Source organism: Dreissena polymorpha, chromosome 8 (assembly GCF_020536995.1).
Source record: "Dreissena polymorpha isolate Duluth1 chromosome 8, UMN_Dpol_1.0, whole genome shotgun sequence".
Taxonomy (NCBI): domain Eukaryota; kingdom Metazoa; phylum Mollusca; class Bivalvia; order Myida; family Dreissenidae; genus Dreissena; species Dreissena polymorpha.
The window spans coordinates 63,553,894-63,575,266 of record NC_068362.1 but is presented as its reverse complement, the minus strand read 5'-3'; the positions used below and the strand labels follow the sequence as shown (position 1 = coordinate 63,575,266).

The 21,373-nt window shown below is 36.1% G+C and overlaps 1 protein-coding gene across 1 annotated transcript; it reads left to right on the top strand.

Annotated features, from left to right (window-relative positions):
- The first annotated feature begins 6,730 nt into the window (after positions 1–6,730).
- On the top strand, positions 6,731–7,465 carry LOC127840584 (uncharacterized). The gene is made up of 2 exons (XM_052368993.1): positions 6,731–6,939; positions 7,317–7,465. Exons 1-2 carry the CDS (start codon positions 6,774–6,776, stop codon positions 7,463–7,465), a joined length of 315 nt encoding a protein of 104 aa, XP_052224953.1. The 5' UTR covers positions 6,731–6,773.
- Positions 7,466–21,373: the final 13,908 nt, after the last annotated feature.

Below are 21,373 nucleotides of genomic sequence, written 5' to 3'. Positions count from 1 at the left end.
CCTCATCAATATGAATCATTTAATTAAAAACAGAGTTTTCATCTAAGTTATCAGCTAAAACAAAGCAACTTCAGTTGGTGCAGGTGTCTTTAGGGTTAAAAAGATTCTGAAAATTAAATCGCAATTTATTTAAGACAACCTCCGGCTGATTACAAATGGATCCATCGGCCATTTTAACTTCAAAGGGAATTTTCTTCATCCGTTCATTACCCAGACCAATTTTGCCTATATCTCAGCGTTTTTCCTCTATATAAAGTTAAATCGGTACCATTCCCAATACAACAATTTTTCCCAATTGCAAAATGAAAATTCCCATTTCAAATAAACAAACCCCAATTCGCAGGAAACAAAAATCGGCGATGTTTACTCTTCTGTTTTACCGCAAAAAAATGGAGTAAAACTAAAACAAGTGCTTGTTAATCAACAGGGGAAGTAACTGCAGCAAGTGTTGATGACGATTTTTCGATTGGTTCCCCGTTTTCAGTATACTCCTGTCTTCGATAAGGGGAAACTTAATCAAAACGCAACACATTTTCGCGAGCCAACCATGGCGTCGCATAATTCCAAATAGAATGTTAAAAAACATAACAAAAAGTCGGTCCAGAAATGCAATCCTCTATCTAGGTACGGTTTAAAAGGTGGAGTATCAACATCACAAGTACTCGATATTACATTAAATCATAATGATATTCCCGAGGCCGAGGTTGCAAGCAGCGAGTCTATTGAGGCAGAGTCGGTTCGGTCTGAAGCCGTTCCGGTTGTCACTACAGTTTCTGAGAAGAGTGTTGATAAATCAGAACCTCAGTCTGGGCCCGATCTCTCTACATATTCTGAGGTCATACTAAAAAGTTTCGATTCAGAACCAACCACGAAACGCAAGAGAATGATCGACACAAAGTATGAACTGCATTTTGATTCCGTGCAAAAATGAATGCGGTCTAAAGGTGAAAATTCAGCTGTAACAATAACAAACATGTTTGAGAATAATCTTTCGAAAATGAACCAGATGAAGCATTGACTGAAACTTCTAGGTCTAACTGGGCTTGATAAACAAAATATAGCTCGTTGGACACCTCTATCAAATAAAATTTTCTTTTTTGAACATAAATGTGCTTAAAATTAGCCTTATCAGTTGGCTTACATTTCAACCATTGTTTCTCTACAGAACACATTTCTGACCCTAGCAATGTCACATCTTCTTGCCACCAGGGTTTTTAGACCTAAGTTTTTTTTTCTTTGAATAGCCAATTGAATACAAAGTTACAACTTTATGGGGTAATTAACTATACATTTCACTGTGTACAATATTGACAAAATTATCGTATGCCTCATTAATACTACTTTGAGTCATTAAGGAGCTCTCAAGTTTGGCAAATATAAGAAATATACTACTGGTCAAAAGTAAATTCCATCTTAACAAAGAGTGGTCCGGAAGAACATTCTTGCCAAGCTGGTCCAAAAGTGATGCTCTATCAACAACCTCTGAAACTTTGAGCATCTCGAATTGACCAAATTTATCCATAGACTCATACGGTACAAGGCAATAATCTACAACCGAAGCACCTTGGGGACCAATGAAGGTAAAATCATTCTTACACGATTCTACTCTACCATTTAAAATGCAAAAATTTACATTTATAAAAAAAGCAATTAGCAAATCACCATATTGATTTGAAACAAAATCAACAACATTTCTATCTGGTAAATGGTATATGCCTGGAATAAAATCGTAAAAATCTGCACATCTACTGTTAAATTCTCCACAGAGAAATGTAATTGATTTATCATCTTGATATTTTGCAACCTGTACTAAAAGATTTTCAGAAAAGCAGTTGGCATCTATTTGTCTTGTTGAGTTGTGCGGAGAAAGATAACAAACACACACCTTAATTCGTTATAAAAAGAATGTCTACATTTTAATAAAACCCATAAAATACCTTCAAATTCATCATCTAAAGTTTCATAATTAAAATCTGTTAAAAAGTCATTTTTAATAAGTAATGCAACACCACCTGAACCAGTTCGTGCGTTTCTATGTAAATGTTTTCTATTGTGAGTTAAGCATGTTTAACCATCAATATATAAATTCTAATTATCCCTGAGGTGAGTTTCACACAAACCTAACAAGTCAAAATTGCAATGCTTAATACAACTTTCTGTTAAAACAAAATTGTCTGACTGAGAGTTCGAACACAACTTTTGCACGTTCCAAACCCCGCACACAACCTAGTATCTTCTTGTTGGTCTTCTTTGCTGCGTGCACCAACCATCTGTGTTCTGGTCCTGCTATCCTCTGTTAGGTGATGAACTTTGTTCACTGGAGTACCCACCCCGCCAGTCTATAGAGTTTTCACTTCTATCCGAATACCCACCCCGCCTGTCACTATGATTTATATTACCCCTACTGGGATACCCACCCCGCCTGTCAGAATAATTACCACGACCAGTATCAAGGTAGCTATCACGATCACGACTAGCATCTTGGTAGTTATCACAATTTTCACCTCTATCCGGGTAGCCTTCACGCCTCCACGTAGGGCCAAGATCCCTGCGAGAACTTCCAACGAGACTACCAGTGCTCCTCTTCCGTTCATCTGATTTGTTTTCACCCGCATCGTTCGTTCCAGGGATAATACGAGCTCCCTTTACCTCTATGTCGTTTTGACCAGTCTTATAGGCACCAAACAAAGTGTGAAAGTTTGCTGCCATGAGACGTTCCTCTCTGGTTTTATCCTTCAAAATAAACACTTGTTCATACTGTTTGTCTGAGTGTAGAATAGCTTTCGCATCCAAGACAGCCTGTCTATCAGCCTGTGACTCAAATTTTACGATCACCTCACCCGGATTTTTGTTTTACGACAGTTTCCTCTCTGCACTAGTTATTTTAAAGTTATTTAACTTTAGACCGTCACAGAATAGTGCATAAACTTTCCTTTCTAGATTTTCATTGGTACTATATGGAAGCATATGTACCACTAAATTCAGTTTTTTGTCGTCTTTCCTGGTTAATAGATTATCCTGTAGTTTTTGTAAATCATCATTTTTAGTCAAATAATTAATCTCCTTATCGATGTCCGATCTAACATTGATCACACTTTCCGTTATTCCCTTTTTTAATTTGTTCACACGCTTATCCACTATTTTTGCAAGTTTCTCTGCCAACTTTTTCTCCAAGTTATCCTCTAGCACGTCCATACAAGTTTCCATAGCGCTCAATTTAGTGTGCATTTCAGAATACATTTTGACCACAAGTTGTCGCGTGTCAAGATTATAAATATCATTGTCACATTGTTTACTTACCCTAACGGGTTCCTCTATTTATGATTTTTTTCCCTGATCACCTCTTGTTTTTTTTTTCACATTTTACCAGAGTCTTTCTCTATATTTGTGGTAGCAGCCATGGTAGCCTTGCGCTTCGGCATCACAATTTCCCTACTATTATCTGAAGGATGTCTCTTCCTCGAATTTCCAACATTCGGTGTCCCTATCTCCGATACAATATGATTCGCCTGCACAAATTCACTTTACGTCGACTGCAGAGCATCCTCCACAGTTCTTGCAGCCTAAGATAATTAAATATTAAAAATATTTAAAACATCAGTGTCATTGTCAGTGTCATTTGTATCAATTTCTTCTTTTTGAAGTTACTTCAGCGTCGCGGAAACTAGTTATTGTCGTTGTTGTAGTGTAGTGTAATGTACACCGGTACCGCGTGCAAATCGTCCCCCAGTACGGAAATTTTCAAATCCTATTGCCAACAAAAACACACTCCTTTCACAGTACTTATGACTGTCTACAGTTCTTTTATGGTCCAATCTTCCACCTTCCACAAAAATCTAACACACAAAATGTTTCCAATCGTCAGTAAAGTTTTTTTTCTAGCCACGTTTTCGCCATAAAAATTACGTGTTACTCAGTACGGTTACACACCACCATGATACGAATGTTGACGCCAACGGTTGTCGACAAGTGTTTTTCAAAAGATGAAGTTGACAATTCTGCCCATCATATTAATCTCACTGACCATGCACTGTGCATACAAATCGGAACAATCAAATGTTCTAAGAATAGGTAACACTAGCTGTCAACAACATTTTATTCCCCAAACTATGTATGGCGACAATGTTACTTCTTGGGGGTATGGGTTATATTTTGTGGTTGGACCATGAGACGGCAAACAGGTTAATATTGGATTTTATATGGTTCTCAAACATACAGATTACGGTGACGATGTAAACAGTAGCATGTCTACAGACGGATATATAATCAATGAAGATTAGCAATGTAGATTTTCGATAAAGTCAAATTGTGGATTCGACTTGCAAATACATCTCTCTTAATATATCTCCGATTGTTATGTTATATGAAATGTACTGACGTAAACTGTCAATCTGATATGCATCAGTCCTCAACAAACATTTGCGCTCGACTGAGATATTTGGCGCATGCAAATAATAAAGCATAATTATATAACTACACCTCACAGTAAACGTTTTATACAAAGATTACATTCAACAATTAAAGAACAAACACGAAAGTCCAGCCCTGGCACAATTATATGACATATTGTTTATGCTCATTTAACAAATTTAAGAACAAAACAAATATTTAATCAACACAAATGGACATACTATGTTCTTTCTTTTAGTCAGCAACCTTGCTATAGAAATGAGCTTTCCTTCAATTTAAATACCACGAAGTTAATCACCGTTACTCTGTCACCACGTTTCACTATTAAGACGAAAACAGATTGGCATCATTTATTGTGTGGATGAAAACCAATAACTGGAATATTTTCTTGCAAAAGTTAATTTCTTGGTCTTTGTTGTTTAGATTTTAGATAGCACATTAATTGGAAGTATTATTCAACTTATTTTTATTTATTCTTAAGTAAGTAATGAAAAATATTATTCAAATTGGTATGCATCAAATAAGGTCTATTGTGTTTGTTTTTTTATTATTTGCAAAGGGAAAACGGGCTTAAATTATATTCGGATATGTGTTTTAAATATTCGAATTTATTGAAATATTGTATTTGTAAACCTAAGTTAAATATTTCCGATCTAACGAATGTTTTGGAACAAAGAACTTTTCCTGATTGCCACACAAATACCACTGTTAATCATATTTGATATGCATCTTTGAAAGAACAATACATTTTGAAAACACTAATTTAGGATTATTTTCGTCATTTCAAAAATTAAGTTCGTTTTTATAAGGTTTCAGACATATCCGGTAGACGTTGTCGAAATTCCCCTTGTATTTAATTACTATACTAAATTAAGTCATAATTAATGAATCCATTGTAAATTGGTCAGGAAGTTACAAAATATCAACTTTAAAAACAAATATTTACACAAAATAACAGCTACAATATTTACAAAAGCTTCACAATAGATTTTCACTGCTCTAAAGATTGTCAATTAACACATTAGTATGTGGTCGTAATTTGTTGTTGTTAACACAGAAGAAAGTGAACTGTGCTGCCCGACTTTACAAGATGTCTGATGTTGCCAACAGAATAATTACACATTCACTTCCTTGGTGTAAATGTTCGTGTAGACTTAGCCCGGGTTTTCTGTTCTGGTTTTTGGCCACTGCCGGAGTCTTTCCAGTGGTGTAAGTGCCATCTGATGACACAATGTTTTACGGCACTTACATTTTGATGTTACATTAAGGAATTTCATCTGGTAAGTCTTTGTTTCACGATCATTTTTGGAGCGCTACACCCCTCAACTAACCTTAACCTAGCCTGTTTGGCACTAAGATAATAATTGCCTGTACCATAAAACGCAATTTGACATCTACGTGTTGAACCCTTACAGTGTCATATAAGTGTTGGACTAGTTCATCAGTCTTTTTCGGCTTCCAGTCTGTTGCCAATTTCAGTAGATTGTTCATTGACTCAGTGCTGTTATTTGTCCACAATCGATCCTTGTCATTGACACAATTGTCCGCGATTGTGTTTTTCACATAACTTTCATAATATGCTAGGAAGTCTTCTCGTGACCCTTCTACCTTAATGACACTTTAAGCTTTTCATTTCTTTCATCAAACATTGAACTTGTATCTGCGCATGCTACACCATTTTGGCCAAATATTATTTTCACAATTTCACTTCTTTCTTTTTTTGGTGATTTGCTATACTAGATTATCTTTTATTATATACCTGTTTAATGCTTTTAACAAAATACAGGTTGTATCAATCGTTGAAATAAAAAATCCCGTATTACGCTTCTCGTTGTTTCCAATTCCGTATTACCATACTAGCCGGACTACTTTCTTCGACCCATTAAATGACGTCACATTACGCGCACCGAAAATAAGAAACCCCTATAGACTATTATATTACGAAATATATTACGTAGTACATCGCGTGACGTCATTTCTGTGACGAAACACAAGAGTTTTAATGAAACTCGCTGTAATAAATCTCTCTCGGAATTAGCGCGCACTGGGTTTTTCCCACGTTAAGTCACGTGACCCCGGTACAAATAGTCGCCATTTGTGATATTGTGTTAACAATGAGCGTACAATTTTCGACCGATTCTGTGGCAAATTTACAGAAGTTTTTGCAGGATAGGGGTGTTGTGTTTAGTGGAATAAGAAAACCCGCACTTGTTGAGTTGTGTTTTCTTGCCAATAGTTTGGGTTTAGAGCTCGACCCTGGTGGTTTTAAGGAAGACCGAGCTGAAGTGATTAGTGCTAAACTAACGTGTGAAATTGAAAGCCTGTGTTTACGAAATCCGGATCGGATTATTGGAACAGCTAACATGTCGTTTGTGCCACATTTTTCTATTTTTGATATTTACAACTATCTTCTTGCGTTTAATGAGTTTGACCATGCTAAACTGAGGGACTATCACCGTATGGAGGGTTACACCATGGCCAAGGACGGTTACGTTGTGTATTTGGAATCTGTTCCGTATATAAACACAGGTAGCGTAATGTCATACATTTTATTTTTCTTAAGATTGTACATTTATGTGTGTAACTTTGTAACACTCGATCTTCGCCTGGGACTCGAACCTGAGGCATTTCAGTTTTCTTGCAGGTGTTGTACTCATTTAATGAGTTAACCAGACTCCAGTACACTTAAACTCGTGTAGCACAAACTTAACATCATGTATTAGTGTATATGTATCATGTATTCATGTGTATGTCTAGCTCCTTAAAACCACAATTAAACTGTATGTCCGTTTTAATTTTATTTTATATATGCATTTTATTAGTAAATAATCATCATTTCATTACCAATAATAATATGTTGACAAATTGTGGAGCTGTCATTACACATATGATGTCATTCATTATAGGTTATGTTGCCGTCAAGGCACATGTGAAACCCCGAACCAATGACAACGACCCTGTTAGTAAGAAGGGATATTACGCATGTTGGATAATCCTCAAAACATGTGATGAAGGATCCATTCATTATGCATACTGTACATGCAAAGGAGGGTAAGAAAATTTATTTCAGCCTTTTCCTACATAATTTTTTTACAATAGTTGAGAAGGGTTATAGTAACTTAGTAATTATAGTAATTTAAATTTAGAAAGTTACAAATAACTGTATTTGCATTTAAGTGCACATACGCAGAATAATTATTAATTGCAAACCATTTAATAGTTTAATACACAATATTGGACATTTAGAAAATTCTGTGTTTAAAAAACATGTAATAATCCTAGCAAACTACTGATAACAAAATATCACCATTTGTTAAATGCAAGCCTTTTTATGCTGTCTCTGTGACTCAAAATATCTTACCCTTTACCCCAAGCAAACTTTTCCAATTTTTCTGAACATTTTACCAATCCAAAAATAACAGCAGAAATTATTATTATATGTCATAAAGTAAAGTGAACAATTGCTTGGTCTTCTTTAAGGACAAGTGCCTCAAAATACTTAACACAAATGTTTAAACTGTATTCACAAACTGTTTTATTTTATTTTTGGCTCGTGTCTCATTTTTTTTAAATAACATGATAGCATGCAAATTAATTTATTCCAGAATTGACGGATGCTGTAGACATGTCGTAGCCACCCTATTTGAAGTACTAGACTTCATTGAAGATTTTAAAAGCACTAGCTGTACATCAGAGCCGTGTTTGTGGGTACGCCGTGCATCTCAGGTGGATCAACTTGGGAAAGTTATATCTGCTGTTGAGATGGAAACTTCAGTAACTGTTAACGCATGGTATTAAATCAAAAATACTGGTTCAAATAAATATTTCTGATTAAAAGTATAACAAAACAAGACATAAGCTGATTAAATAAAGCAATTATTAAATAATTACATAAAAATACTAAGACCAAACTTTAATATTAAGACCAAATTTTAATATTTTTGGCTGTTGTTTTGAATGATTTTGTTCACAAGAGTGTTCATGTACAAATTATAATGGAAATTTAGTGCATGCATAAGAAACATAAAGAATACCCGATATGAGTTCAATATAGGGAAGTTTATCTTGCAATGCTTCTCTATGTTAAACACTTATCATTAAGAATAAGAAGACTTTTTATCATTTTCTACGCTTTTGTCCAATTAAAGATAATAAAACACACTTAAGTCGAAAATCATTAAACAAGGTTGCGACAAAAAACTAAATCACATAATTTTACTGCAAGTGTTTGCTTTATTCAACAGTGTGTATATAACCCAGTTTATCCCATTTTGTCCAGGCTTTGTGAAGTTTGGAGGAAATATTGAATTATCTGTCAGTGACATTCTTGGTCCATTGCTGACTTTATAATTCAATGTACAACCTGCACCTCAGTTTTGTAGTCCAGGGACTTGTCATGAGAATTTGAGATGGTTGAGATCTAATATGTGTACATGTATCCCAGAAAAACAACTTTTTGAAAAAAAAACATTAATCTGCTGGTACAAACAAAGCTGACCCATTTATAATCCTATTAAAATCACACACTGTATCAACAGTTATGTTTTAAAGTAATCTGTAAGCTATAATTGGTTGATATAATGGACCAGCGTTGTTTGTACCGGGTTGATTAGTGGGTTTTTCTAAACTCGTGCATTTCCGGGATAAGTCTATTAGCACATTGTTTTAGCATCTTTTAGCAAAATAATATATTTTTACCGCCGAGGAACTCCAGCTCCCGTTTACTTGCCGCTACCTATGGACTTCCAAATTCCTGACCCTGATGTAATCTTCAACAAACTCAAGGAACTTCAACCTAGTGCATGTGCACTACGTGCAATATATGATTGCTCTAGTAGTTCCAGGCCACCACCACCACTTAAGTGTGCAACTCCTACAGAGAAAGCTCAACAGTTTGTTCAGAATCATGAATGCGCTCACAGTTCTTGTAACTGTTCAACCATATTTGTTCACTACACGCTAATGTACTCTTCTTTGGAGTGTGATGACATTGAGAAGTCCACAAGAGGTCAATCCAAGAATGATAATTGGCATAAGATGAGGAAAGGTCTGTTGACTGCCTCAATTTTTCATAAAATTATTCATTCAAAGTATCCGGAAAAAACTGCCAATTCTGTACTATTTGGAATTAAATTTGATTATACATATGTTCCTGATCCTATTAGTTGTGGACGTCGTTTGAAGACAAAGCTCGTGACATGTTTATTAAGGCACACCGCTTTAAGCATCGCCTTGGTAATCCCAAAGTTAGTGTTCCAGGATTGGTCATTTGAAAAGTTGATCCAATTCTTGCATGTTCCCCAGTTGGTGTTGTAAATTGCAAACTATGTGGACAATTTCTTTTGGAAATAAAATGCTTGTTTAAATATCAGCATTTTCATCCAAAAAATGCACTTGAGTTGTGAAAAATTTGTATTGAAAGTGAAGACAAGATTTTAAAAATGAGTCCTTCTCATTCATATTTTAGTCAGATTCAAGGCCAGATGGGAGTAACTGGTATAGAAAACTGTGTATGAGTTGGATATACTCATAAGGGTATACATAGTGTGCAAGTTTAATTGACTCTGCATTTTGGGAAGCAGCTAAGTGTTCTTTGTACAAGTTTTATCACGAGTCATACTTTCATGTTATGTTGAATAGTTTGCACTCAAAGAAGTAATGATATAAACGTAGAAATCTAAAGTGGAGTTTTTTAGTTTGCAATGTACAACACCATCTGGGAAACATGCAAGAATTGTGTCTCTGTATGCATATATTTGTTTTTAAATACCTCATGTCTTAATAGTCTATATAAGAGTCCAAAGAAGAGTACATTAACGTGTAGTATTCGGGTCGCAGTGGTGTAATGGATATGGTGTCCGCCTAGCAACCGGGAGGTCGCGGGTTCGATCCCCACCGTGGAAGTGTTCTTTAGATCTTCCCCAAAGACACCACGTACTGGTTCTAGTCCCAGGAAACGGACTCGAGAGCGTGTATATATATATATAGGCCTTAGGCTTTCGATGCAATCGAGCTAAAATAGTTTTAAAAAATTAAAAAATTCAACTAATAGTCTATTAGATTGATTATGCATTATTTAATGCTGATGCTTTTGTTTTAAATACGCATATTATTACTGTAAATGTCGGTTAATAGCTTTTCATAGCTAATGTTTCTTTGTTACACATGAACCGACTTAAAATAAAATTTGATGTGATTTGATTTGAGTTTGTTGCTTACATCAACGGTTTTATACTGTTAAAATAGCCAGTCAGTCAGTTTATATTCAGTTATCCGATCTAAATAAGAATATTTTAAACTGTTATGTACTTCTATTACTTTATACTTTTTAGTGATTCCCAAACAGGTTAACAATCATTAATTATTACTATTAATTTTCCATTTTAATAGAACAAATGTGTATGGCAGTAAAACTACATATTTAGAAGTTAGATAACTGAATGTCAAACATGAATATCTGATTATTGATAGGGATACTCAACTCGTATGATGTATGAGACTCATTCTTTATATATTTACACATACATATGAAAATGAAAATAAAATATTTTCGAGTTTATTCTGTTTCACAGTATTTACTAAGAGCAACTTACTATGAAACTGATTTTAACATCGATACATAAACAACTTAATTGAATATTTGTTAACACTAAACAATAGATCAATGTGCAGGCTAGATGAGATAAAGCAATAAATCAATCTTATAGTCAATCTTTTTTGATGGCTCACTAAAATAACACGTAACATTCTTGCTCTATTAATTAACAATATTTTTCTTAACAATCTTGTGTGAAATTTATGTTTCGGAAATTGCACATGTACTTACAATATCGAAAACTTATGCAAGTAAGTAAGTAAGTTGTTTATTATCGTGACATGTGCAATATAACAAAACATCATATTAATATATATACAAATATGCTTTGCACCCGACCCGATGGGCCTATAAGTCACCAAAACAGAATAGTAAGTAAGAATTTTTCAACATATGTACAATAGCACCACATACATTGGTGCATATGAATAATATAATGAATATTTTCACGAAAGTATAATGGTGTACTTTGAGTTGATATGCAAAACACGACTGTTCAGGTTCGATCCTTTAATTCAACTCCCGTCAACAACAATACAAATCTATATGACGTCAAATAATAATAATAATAATAACGCGCTAATTCGCGGCAACCGCCAATCAACGTTACGTCTAAAATCTCATATAATATTCACGACATACTGGGGGCCGCAAAATTATAAAACAGAGTTTTCACATTAGTATACAAATACGATAATCATATTAACAAAATGCTTAAATATTTAAAAACAGTCCATCACAACAATATCATGATTGTCCATCAGTTTTTATTGGCACTTATCACTTCCGGTGGATAAAGTTTCGCTATTGGCCTTATGGTATACAATCCGTTACTGATTCGCGCTTTCGCCTCGCAAACATGCCCGTCCCTTTCGGCAACAACATCGACGACCACGGCAAGTTTCCATCGACATCTCGGGCCATCATCATGGATCTGCACCACGTCCCCGGTGTTGATCGTCTGCGTGTTGGAACCAGACACCCGGTGGTGCTCGCGGAGTGACGTAAGGTATTCAGTCTTCCAGCGTCTGTATAACTGTTGTATGAGCAGCTCACGTCGCCTTGCCATGCGGTTAAATGTAGCATGATCGGCTGCAGCGACAGTATTCCCGGCATCGAATGTGACGTCATCGTGTGGCAGCGTTGTAACTCGGCGACCGTATAACAGCTGCGACGGCGTGATATGCGCGGGATCGTTTAGATCTGTTGATGCATACGTCAATGGCCGATCGTTGAGTACAGCCTCGATTTCTGTGACGATTGTAAGAATCGACGTAAGCTCGTTCAATGCCGGTGGCGTTGATTTCAGGCAGTCGTTCAAGCTTGGTGAATCACGTGACTGACGGCAGCTACAGTCGTAGACGATGTGTATGGGTGTCGTTGATGATTCTTTTTCCACTGGGTGATGAGGGATGTAGTGCACTTGTTCAGCTGACTCTTGACCAAGTGGTACCCGCTCGATGAAGCCACGTCTTTCCTGCTCTGCTATGATGTCACCATGTGCCCGAGGCACTTCCGGTTCATTGCGCAACCTCTGAATAGCCCCAACAGTTCTCTTCAAGGCTATGTTGTGGTTTGTTGGTAGAGCAGCGTGGTCTTGCTTCCATGGTAGTTTGGCATGGTACCTTCCGTTGTCGTACTCAATAGCTGTCGCTTGGTATTGCTGTAGGTACTCGACAGACTTCCGGTCAGGTTCACAAGGTGAGATACCCATGTTCTCAAGACTCCAGAAACGTTCTAATATGCTGTGTTCTGGGGCGCGCGATGCAAGTACGTTCAAGATGTGCTTATCAGCTGACGCATGAGACGTGGAGGGCATCGGACCGGACAGTAAATAACCAATCTTAGACTTGACGGCGGTCGGCCCGTTCCCTCGAACAACATGATCTTCGACAATATCCCAATAGTGGTCAGCCCCAACGAGTAATGAAATGTCAAATAACGTGTCACCTGTAACGGAATGAGCCAACTTCAATCCCCGCAGGTACGGAAGTTCCGCAGTCGATCTAAGATATCCGCATCTGATGGGAGCCGCAATAGTGGGGACGATGAGTACACTAACAGGTATCTTCTTTCTCTTCGAAACTATGTACACTGTCGTGCGTTCTAGTTGCTGTAAGCTTCTGTTATTACTTCCTCCGAATCCCGTCAGGCTAAGTGTTTCTATTCCATCACTCTCTAGTTGAAGATCGTCAGCAAGCTTTCTGGTGATAAAGGATTGCTGTGCGCCTTAGTCGACTAATATGGCGGCATCCGTTGTAGTGTGAGACGACGAAACAGGGGCAATGGCGGTCTTTAATATAACGTCTGCGTTCGACCTCTTTGTAGACGAGAATAATACGGCGGCTTCCGGTTGCGGCCATTCAACTTCCGGTTTTCTTTGTAGCTCCTTACAGATAGAAGTGTGATGCTTCCGGTGGCAGTTTTGACAGCGTCCGTTTGACTTGCATTCTGTGATTCGGTGTTTACCCAAGCAGTTAAAACAAAGCTGTTTCTGTTTCACAACATTCATTCGGGCAGCAGTGTCAGGAAAGTTTTTACATTCACAACTTAAATGTTCTTGATCACAAAATGCACATGTTCTAGAATAATTTTGCGTATTCCTTTTGCCAAACTTGTTGCTAGGAGTGTATGAAGTCTTCTTACCATTCGCACTTGCATGAAACAATGCTGTTGAGTTGTAGTCGCTAACTTCCGGCAACGCATAGGAACTTCCGGTGCCGATCTCGAGAATGTTGATTTCCTTGTTAATCGCTCGTCGCAGATCTTGCAAAAACCAGTCATTATTCTCGTTTACGCGGGCGAGATATTTACGTATATCCATCGGCAATTTTTCCAATACAACTGGCACCAATAGGCTACCGTACATATCTTGATGTTGTCCTAGCGACTCAAGAACCCGGATATACGTTTCCATGCGGTCGTAAAACCCTCTCAAACTCGCGACTGTGGAAGTTGGTGATGGCAATTTCAATAACGCTTGCATGGTTGCATGAACAATTTTGCAATGTTGACCATACCTTTCACGTAACAATTCGACTGCGCGCGTGTAATTTGCATTCGTGAGTGCAAATCCTTCAATAGTCATGGCGGCTGTACCCTCTAACTGTGCTTTCAAATAATTGAATTTCTGCACATCAGTCAAGTTGACATTGCAATGGATTGACGATTCGAATGAATCCCAGAACGATTGCCATTGTAATATATCACCGTCAAATCGTGGAAGTGTTAATTTTGGCAATGTATGAGTACTAGATGTACTTATCTCGGGCGCTGACTGGCCGCTGTTGTTTGACGAATTGGTGTTCACCCTGCGTTGGTTGTTTGGTGGTAGTGGACCGGATGCCTGCTGACTACCGGAACCGGATTCATGCGATAATAAAACGGCGGCGTCTGTGATGCCAATGTTAGGCCGCTGTAGACGCTGCTTGTATCTTCGTAGTTTGACCTCTACGTCGAAGGTATACTCTTCTGCCTCGACCATCTCCTCCGGCGCAGCGTCGGCGTCGGTGAGCGAGAGAATTTTATCATTGTGGACTAGCAGACATGCCTCTTTTTCTTCTAATTTCTCGATAAGCGCTTGAAACTGAATGTCATCGTCTTCATCGCTCGCTTCTTCTATTTTACTGACAAAACGGTCAATAATATTTTTCAAACCTAGCCGCTGGCCTAGTAACTTCTCTATTGTCGTCGGCATTTTACTGTTTGTTCACGGCACCAATTTCACGAAGGTATAATGGTGTACTTTGAGTTGATATGCAAAACACGACTGTTCAGGTTCGATCCTTTAATTCAACTCCCGTCAACAACAATACAAATCTATATGACGTCAAATAATAATAATAATAATAATGCGCTAATTCGCGGCAACCGCCAATCAACGTTACGTCTAAAATCTTATATAATATTCACGACAAATATGAATATGAAAGAAAGATTTAATCTGCATGTAATTTTTTCACTATACAGGATTACCTACTTTGCCTTTTTGACATGGTTGTTTAAATGGATTATTCCAGCTGCATTCTGTCCCAAAACTTTAGCCTTTCATTAATGTTTTGCAATAACTTTTGAAATATTGACCATAGCAACTTGATATTTGGCATGCATGTGTATCTCATGGAGCTGCATATTTTGAGTGGTGAAAGGTCAAGGTCATCCTTCAAGGTCAAAGATATAAAAAAAAGCGGCGCATTAGGGGGCATTGTGTTTCTGACAAACACATCTCTTGTTGTTTTTTTATAGATCTTCACCCATAGACACAAAGTTCTGGTTCTATTCCCCGGAAACAGACTCGAGAGCGTTTCAAATAAGCCTTAGGCTTTCGATGCAATCGAGCGTAAATAAATAAGTTTGAACTAAAAAGACCCTTTTTCATTGAAAGGTGAACCTCTTAGCACTCCTATCTATATATTAGGTTTGTATACTTCTAAGAGATGCTGCTCTATTTAAAAAAAGCTCATAATCCACATATTATGTATGTAGTTAAGCAAGGCAAGGTTGGAGGTTACACAAAACTGATACAATTGTTGTAATCTGGTGCAATAAGTACCTGAATGTTAAAGGAATAATTCCTGAAAGAATTTTAAAAGTTTTCATTCTTCTAATGGCTCTTTCTACATGAATTCTTACAGATGCTATTGACCTGGACCTCTTAACAGCTTTGCTGCTTAAGCACTTGCCATGGGTAAAGGCAGGGATATTGAGGGTAGCTCGTTTAGGCAAAAGCAAATGTCTTATATTGAAACCTCTGTCTGCCATTATATCATCCCCTTGTTGTACATATTGTAAAAACTCACTATCCTGTACAATTTTTGCATCGGTAACTGAGCCTGTATATATTTTTGAAAGGAAAATTATTGTACCAGATGGAGAAATAGCTATAAGCTGTTTAAAAGTATTTGAATGTTTGTAGCCGGACCAAGTTACTTTCTGTGCAGCAGGTCTTATCGGTTTTTGTATAAAATACTCTGTACAATCAATAATGGCTCTTGTTCGTGGGTATCTAGAAAAGGGCAGAGGGAGGTTTACTTTAACAATATCACGGGAGGGCCACACAATTAAGGGTTTCAAACATTGGTGAAGCAGATTTGTCCAAGAAATAAAAATCCTGCTAATGTGACTTTTTGACGAACCAAAAAGATATGATAAATGATCATAACCAAACCCCGTTCTTTTTTTACAAGGCACACTAATAATTCAACAGACAACACATCTTTGTTTCTTTTCCTCCCTTGAGTTTTCATTTTTCTGGGTATGTTCTTATATTTTCCATCCCAAAGCTTTATGCGTTGTGCAGCTGGAAAAATCCATTCAAAAAACATGTCAAAAGGGCAACAGTAGATAATCCTGTATAGTGAAAACATTAAGAATTTTTTCTTTAAAATGTTGTTAATGAAATCATTAGCTATAGTATTATCAGTTTGGCTACACTGGTGGGTAACAGAAGTTCCTACTGTCTTGATAAGTGAATGGTCTTGATCAGAAGCAACCAGATCATGGAAAAATGGCAAATTTTCCAGTTGGTTCAGATCATTACTGTCAGTCAAAGGTGCTGATGGTGAGTGCTGAGCAAAATTTAACTTTGTCTTCTTGGTGGTCCCGCGCTTGATTATTGGAGATGCTCTTTCAACTGGGCGCTTGCGTGAAGATGATGTTGAAATAGATGCATACATGGCTGGAACAGGGTCAGTAGCACCAGGGGGAAAATGCTGAAACATAAATTAAATGAGTGGTTATAACAAGATCTACCAAATAATATTTTCTTTTTATGCTTAAAACATGTGCCAATGTTAAGATAGGGCCAGGAAAACAACTAGCATTAATGGCCACTTATGTACAGTTTAAGTTCAGTCTACAGTACAGTACAGTTTGCAGTTGATGTGTTCAACAATTGATAACTTGTGACATTAAACGATAAAGGTTAAGAACAAGAACCATACATGTCAGTTAATGCCATGTTAGTAATTATTCATTTAAAATAAAAGTAAATATATTTTAAAAATCCTTTTACTTCTGGTATTCAAAATGGTGTTGTTGTTTTTTCTACCCAAATCATAACATTACTCTTCACAACAATAGGGTTTACAAATATCTAGGTTCGAAAGCGCTTGGTACAAATAAAGACACACAGAAGGCTGTAATATTTTAATTTAAAGTCCGCTAAAATTCAAATGACACAAATAAAACTAATTAAACTATCACCTTCGAACATACGAAGTGATGCGGACAGATCATGTCCATTGATGAATCTTCGTGTGGTCTGCCGCAGTTTTTGACCCACAGTTTGCATCGTTCAATGAACGTTTTTGGTTTGGAAAATGGATGGAAAAATACATCTTTCATATGTGGCCGGTCTTTATACTAGGGTCACTTGTGCATTTTCCCCAGCTACACCGTTTAGTTACCATATTAAAATGGATAAGTCAGCGATTTGGAAAAGTTAAGTGTATAAAACACTCAAATATTCGCGCCTCGCGTAGGTTTGTTTGTACCGGGATCACGTGACCTTAATATTGGAAAAACCCAAATGCGGATTTCCGGGACTGACTTATTTAAGGACATGTCGGACGTGGTGTTAACTATTTGTTTAAAACATCGAACGAATGCATATTTTGGAGTGTGTGTCTATCGTGCATATCTCTAAATGTAAATTTCGATAGGAATACAATAAAATAGTGTAATTTAAACTAAGTTTCGATAAAGACATGGACAAATAGAAGTGGAAATTGGGGAAGTGCAAATCGTTTCAACGCTTGTGTAAACAACGGATCAAAGTTGTCAACTTAATTGGATAAACGAGGTCAGTAATGTAAGCGTGTCGGAATCCTATGTTTTCCCGGTTCAAATATTTACACGGAAATTTACATAAACTGTATTCATACGCGTATTAAACAAACTATGGAGTTCCGTTTTAGTCATTGTTTTGTCAGTTTCGTTAAAACAAAAAAGACAATTGTCAACTGTTTTCGTTAGTTGTTGTATATAATAAAAGGAATACTACGCTAGCCAATTGTTCCAACAGATTGTATTTAGTCTCGTGGCTTGTGCTATTTCGCATCACACTCGAGGCTCCGCCTTTCGTGTGATACGTCATCACACAAGCCACTCGACTGAATACAAACTCTTGGAACAATTGACTAGCGTAATATTCCGTATGTATGTGCTTAGTGCACAGTCTGCGCTTAGCCTCAGGAAAGTCAGAGTCTATTGCATTTGTACATACTTACCTTATTAGTTTATTTATACCACAAATAAGCATACTTTGATGACACCGCAACTTATTTTTTGTAAACATGATTAAAGAATAAAAATGTATTATTTTTTCACAGTTTGAAAATTAAGGTCATTCTCTAAACATAATTAAAGAAGTAATTTTTTTTCACAGTTTGAAAATGAAGGTTATTCTCTCTTTTCTTCAAACTATCACATTTCAAGTATACAATAGGAAATACAAACATTTGAGACTTAATAACACAACAGTTTTTCAGAATAAAACCTTTTTTTCCAACTAACAACTAATTTTATTTTTAATTATAAATATTTGAAATTACTGGCCAATTGAAACACAAATATATAAATTAATTACCCCCTTATCACTACAAATTACACACATTTCTTCTAAGTTGTCCTAAGTAGTTCCTTTGTTGTCCTTAGTGGTTCCGTAATGGTCCTTAGTGGTACTTATCGGTACTAAGTGGTATTCAGTATGACCGACTTAATTACATGTTCCATTCTCTTCATAATTCTAAATACGAGCTGATGGCCTTGTTCATTGCTTTGACTAGTAGCTAGTTAAGATTCATCTGGAACTTAAAGCTTGTTTGAAATTAACTTTCTCGAGCCTACATAATGTAACACTTATTCGTAACTAATTTAAGTTCATATTTGTTTAACTTAATTCTGACGATGTTATGATGTTACGTTTTTTTATAAAATGATATAGAAATTCAAATTATTGGTCATATTAAGGTAACGCACGTCTGGTTTCCTCTGTTGTCCTTAACGTCAATATCAATTATCCTGGAAAATAGATTAAACATAGTCAATTAACCCCCTGAATGACGAAACCCTTAAAAACACAACCCTTCCCTTGATACACTCCCGTATTTTCATTATCATTGCGTTAATTTATTGCAGCTGCTATTCAAGCAAATACTGACGCATGAAAGCCGTCTGTACTACGAAAAAATGTGAGTTTGCAATTATACGCTTATCCGAAGTTTCTTTGCATATTAATCTAATAAAATTCTGGATTCAACATTCTTCCGATGTTCTTATATTCAAATAAGTTTTCTCATCTCATAATATAATGAAATGGACTGTTAATCAATTCGTAATATGTGTCGCGCCTATTTCGGACTCAATTTATAATTTATCAATTGGGCATCATTTGAATATATCCCCACTGGACCGAATCCTTGGAAAAAACTAATACCAACGAGACTCAGTTTAAAATAGTACACTAGAGAGTTACATGTAAACACAAAATAAATAAATAAAACCCAGATTTTTTAAATATAAAGTTGTGTAATGATATGAGTTTTACGTCGTTAACAAACAGTTTAGTTTACTTTTGCACGGATAATACTAAAATACACGAATGAAATCGAGTCTGGCTCCCTCTTGGTCCAAAGCGGGAATGAAGATACTTAGATGGAACTTTGTAAATGCAGGCAAAGATCACAAAAAGGTACTGCAAGCAGATCAAACGCAACCGGGCGGAAAGCCACATCGGTATGAGAGCAGTTTTATATTAATTAATGAAGTATGTATTGTTTTTCGTTTAACACTGTAAAATTAAATTTTGAAGCTTAGTATTTACCATTAAATATTTGCAAAAGTATATTAAATATGAAATTTATATTCAAATTTGTGTTTTAACCAACAAAGACGGACAGGGCGTCACTGGAGAGGGGTCGTACCCTGTGAAAGCTGTGCTCACTGTTAAGACAATACATTACAACGTTATAAAGAAACACGTAAAAAAATGCATAAAACATCATTATCAAGTTGGCATACACACAAGGCTACAGTATTGTCATAAAGTGTACATAAAAAGGCCCCTGTGATGTTGCAGGAAATACATGTAATGTCTAGGTGAAAATAATAACATTTGGGCAGTTGAACACCGCCATTTCAAAGTATAATGCACCGTCAGAAACAATTCGAAAAGAATATTCGAAATAGTGATGTCTATGTGTACGCGCTTAGTATACAATACAAGTATATTATTATCAATAATATGCATATAGTCCAGGACATATACTGTTTAACCTCAAACAAATTGCAACAGAAATAAAATACTGATATGTCGAATCATTACAACATAGTCCACAATTCGAAAAAAAAACACAAATTACATCAAAATGCTTAACATCGAATGTCAATAAATGCTTATAATTAATTCATCAAACAGCAAGAATTTTGTAAGCATTAAAACAATGGAAGGACCAAAAACACCACCAAGCGATGAATGCCAAGATGCTACTTTGAAATAAACACTGAATATATGGTGTTATAAACCTTGTAGGTCCAAAATTTTGATTTGAAATAGTGACGCAGTCGATTTAATTTTGCGATTTAAAATTTATTTAATTCAAGAGAAAATAATCGAGATCGATAACAGATTTGAATTAACGGTTTCCAAAAACAGTTTTCAACTGCAGTTCGATAACTAGTTCGTTAGCCTGAAGCATATAAAATGTGGCACTTAAATTAAAAAAAATTCGAATTTCACCTGGTCCGGTCTGTACCTTAAAACAGCTTTAATCGCATAATCCTAGCGTGCATCGATGCGGGCTTAAACTATTGACCAAGTTTAATAAGTAGGACCCTTGATTTATTGAAATGTATCTTGCCGTAGCAATCTTTATTATTTGAAAGAAACTACAATATATTGATAAATTTGAATGATGATACATTTATGCATGTACACAAACAATTTCAAGCGAACTCTTCTGCGTTATTTGTGGTACTTGAATTGTTTTTGCTCGTTTGAATGAAATGTAAGTTTTATAAGTGTTATATGGTTATATCTTCTAAAATGAACTTAGAATTGGGAAAAGGTTTGTTAAATTTAAGAGGCATAGTAATACAAAACAATGAACTACCGTAAACTGCATATATATCACAACGGATGGGGATTTAGGTAACAAATAGCTAAAGTAACAAATAACTTTTTATTTATTGTAATAAAAAATAAAAATTTTTTAGTAAAACTAATATTTTTGTAATGCTGTGGTGTTTGACTTGTGATGCATTGACAATGGTTCATAAGCTTTCTAAAAAGCGCTATTATTTGTAACAAGCGAATTCCTTGTTCAGCGCTAACTTAAGTGTCACTATTTTTTGGTATCCTTAGTTTAC